Source organism: Enhydra lutris, unplaced genomic scaffold (genome assembly GCF_002288905.1).
Source record: "Enhydra lutris kenyoni isolate GAN:26980312 unplaced genomic scaffold, ASM228890v2 scaffoldscaffold13, whole genome shotgun sequence".
Classification (NCBI taxonomy): domain Eukaryota; kingdom Metazoa; phylum Chordata; class Mammalia; order Carnivora; family Mustelidae; genus Enhydra; species Enhydra lutris.
This window is the reverse complement of record NW_019154097.1, coordinates 33,484,247-33,486,431: the sequence shown is the minus strand read 5'-3', so window position 1 is coordinate 33,486,431 and position 2,185 is coordinate 33,484,247. Positions and strand designations below refer to the sequence as shown.

Below are 2,185 nucleotides of genomic sequence, written 5' to 3'. Positions count from 1 at the left end.
TAAAGATTTTATTTATTTATTTGACAGAGAGAGATCACAAGTAGGCAGAGAGGCAGGCAGAGAGAGAGGGGGGAAGCAGGCTCCCCGCCGAGCAGAGAGCCCGATGTGGGGCTCGATCCCAGGACCCTGGGATCATGACCTGAGCCGAAGACAGAGGCTTTAACCCACTGAGCCACCCAGGCACCCTCCTCCCTCCGCTATTTACCGAAGCCAGGCTGTGGGATGAGCCCGAGTGCTTGCTGGGCTCGAGAGAGGAGATGCCACTCAGCGTGTCGTTGCTCTTGCTGCTGGGACTCTGGATCCTCCGGCTGGAGTAGCCTGTGAGGAATGGGAGGGCCAGGGGACATAGCCGTGGAGTTCAGCCTCTGCACAGGCTGTTCCCACCTCCAGACAACCCTCCCCCTCCTCATCTGGGAGCTTGTTCTACCTCCCCTTCAAAGGCAGGGGGATGGCAGAGCACCCAGGGGCACGCGCCCGGCACAGTGTGACACCTCTGCCTGTCCGGCCTGCTCACTTCCCTATCCCTGTCCTCTGGCACAGGGCCTGGCCCAGAGGGCCCCGGATCTTCCAGATAAGCTGGAGAAGGAGGGCTGGCGACTTCTCCGCCTACTTCTCACTCAGTGTCCCCTGTGTGCTGACTGATTTGGCATTCTCCTCCTTCCAGAAAGAATCTGAGACAGCAACTTCTTGAAATATACATAAAACTTTTCTTCTGAAGTGAGAAAAGTAGGGAAGGGGAAAGAGGGTAACCCCAGAGGTGATGGCGGTAGGATGGGATGAGCAAGCGAGGGGTCGGCACAGGGGCGACTCCAGGTGTCCCCCTGGGGGCTGTGAACACAGAAACCCAGCTACATCTGCACTTCTCAGGTCCTGTTGTAGACTAGTCTTAAAGCTTCTTTTTCTAGATGTAAAGAGAAAACTTTCCCTTTGTGACGATAGTTCACAATGAAAATTCATTTTTGGGTAAGGGGATTTCTTCCTTCCTCCTCTTCGTTTTTTGCTTTTTGTTTGTTTTTTTTTTTTTAAAGTAGGCTCCATGCCCAGCATGGGGCTTGAACTCATGACACTGAGATCAAGAGTTGCACGCTCTACTGACTGAGCCAGGCAGGCACCCCAAGGGGGATTTTTCCTTCCTAAACCAGGTTTCTCCCCACATGGGAGCCTGTGAGGACTTCCTGCCTGGAGAAGAGATCCACAGGACGTTCAGGCGTGGCAAACACGGGGTTGCTGGGTTACAAAATGAAACGGGGTCTATTAGGGTTTTGAAAGCCACACCAGCAGACTCAAAATGGCTTAGAGGCTACCAGGGCCTGGGGGGAGGGGGGAGGGGCTGACTACACAGGACACGGGGACTGAGAGCATGGTGGTACAGTTTTTGATGTGGTATAAATACAGGTCTCTGGGTGGCCCACGAAATTGCATCAAGAACTGTATGCTCAAAAGGCTGAACTGAACTTAAAAGAAAAAGGGTGCAGGGGGCGGGGGATGGGGAGAATACCATCTGGCTCAGGAACCACGTGGTCCTTCTTGTTCCTGAGCCAGGGGACCTCCCTCCCTGGGCAGAGAAGCTGCACCCCGCCAGCCCCCTCTGGACACAGCTACTCCCAAGGGTTCTGCGGATATCGAGAACTACCACCACCGACAGGACATACGCATCGGGGTTGCATCACCCACCAGTCCCCTGACTTGGTGAAGACTCAGGGAAAGGTCTACTGCCAACCCCGCCTCCCGGAGGAGGGGAACTTGGCTTGGAGACAGGACATCCCTAGCCTAAGATCCGACGGTGACTGGGGGCCCAGGTGGGACCTGACTCCAGGTCAGGCCCTCCCCGAGTGCCTCATACCCACCTTTCTTCACCGATGGGACCTTCCTGGCCATGAGGATGGGCAGGGGCACCGTGCCCAGATGTGCACCTCCCATCTCGGGGCCGACCTGCTTCTTCCTCCGCCGTCGCCTCTTTAGCTGGTGGGCGGCCAGGGCCAGGGCCACTGTGCCCAGGGCTGTGGCAAAGAGGACCTTCCGCAGGCCTGGTGTCAACCGCAGCTGGGAGAAGGCAGACTGCAGGAAAAGAGGGAGGCGGCTGGGCTACATCTCCCCAGAAGAGCTCTGAGGTGGGCAGAGCTGTGCTGGGGAGCACATGAGGGACACAGGAGGCCTCAGGCACTCAGGGAACATTTGCTGACCA

General features: G+C 56.8%; 1 protein-coding gene across 1 annotated transcript in view; it reads right to left on the bottom strand.

The window, feature by feature from the left end:
• The window catches only part of LOC111146211 (mitoguardin 2), a 26,375-nt gene that overhangs the window by 20,564 nt on the left and 3,626 nt on the right, over positions 1 to 2,185 (bottom strand). The window contains exons 3-4 of the mRNA XM_022501654.1: positions 1,848 to 2,058; positions 206 to 318 (exon numbers count right to left, since the gene is read on the bottom strand). Of these exons, the coding sequence (XP_022357362.1) occupies positions 206 to 318; positions 1,848 to 2,058 (324 nt within the window). The remainder of the gene's footprint in view (positions 1 to 205; positions 319 to 1,847; positions 2,059 to 2,185) is intronic.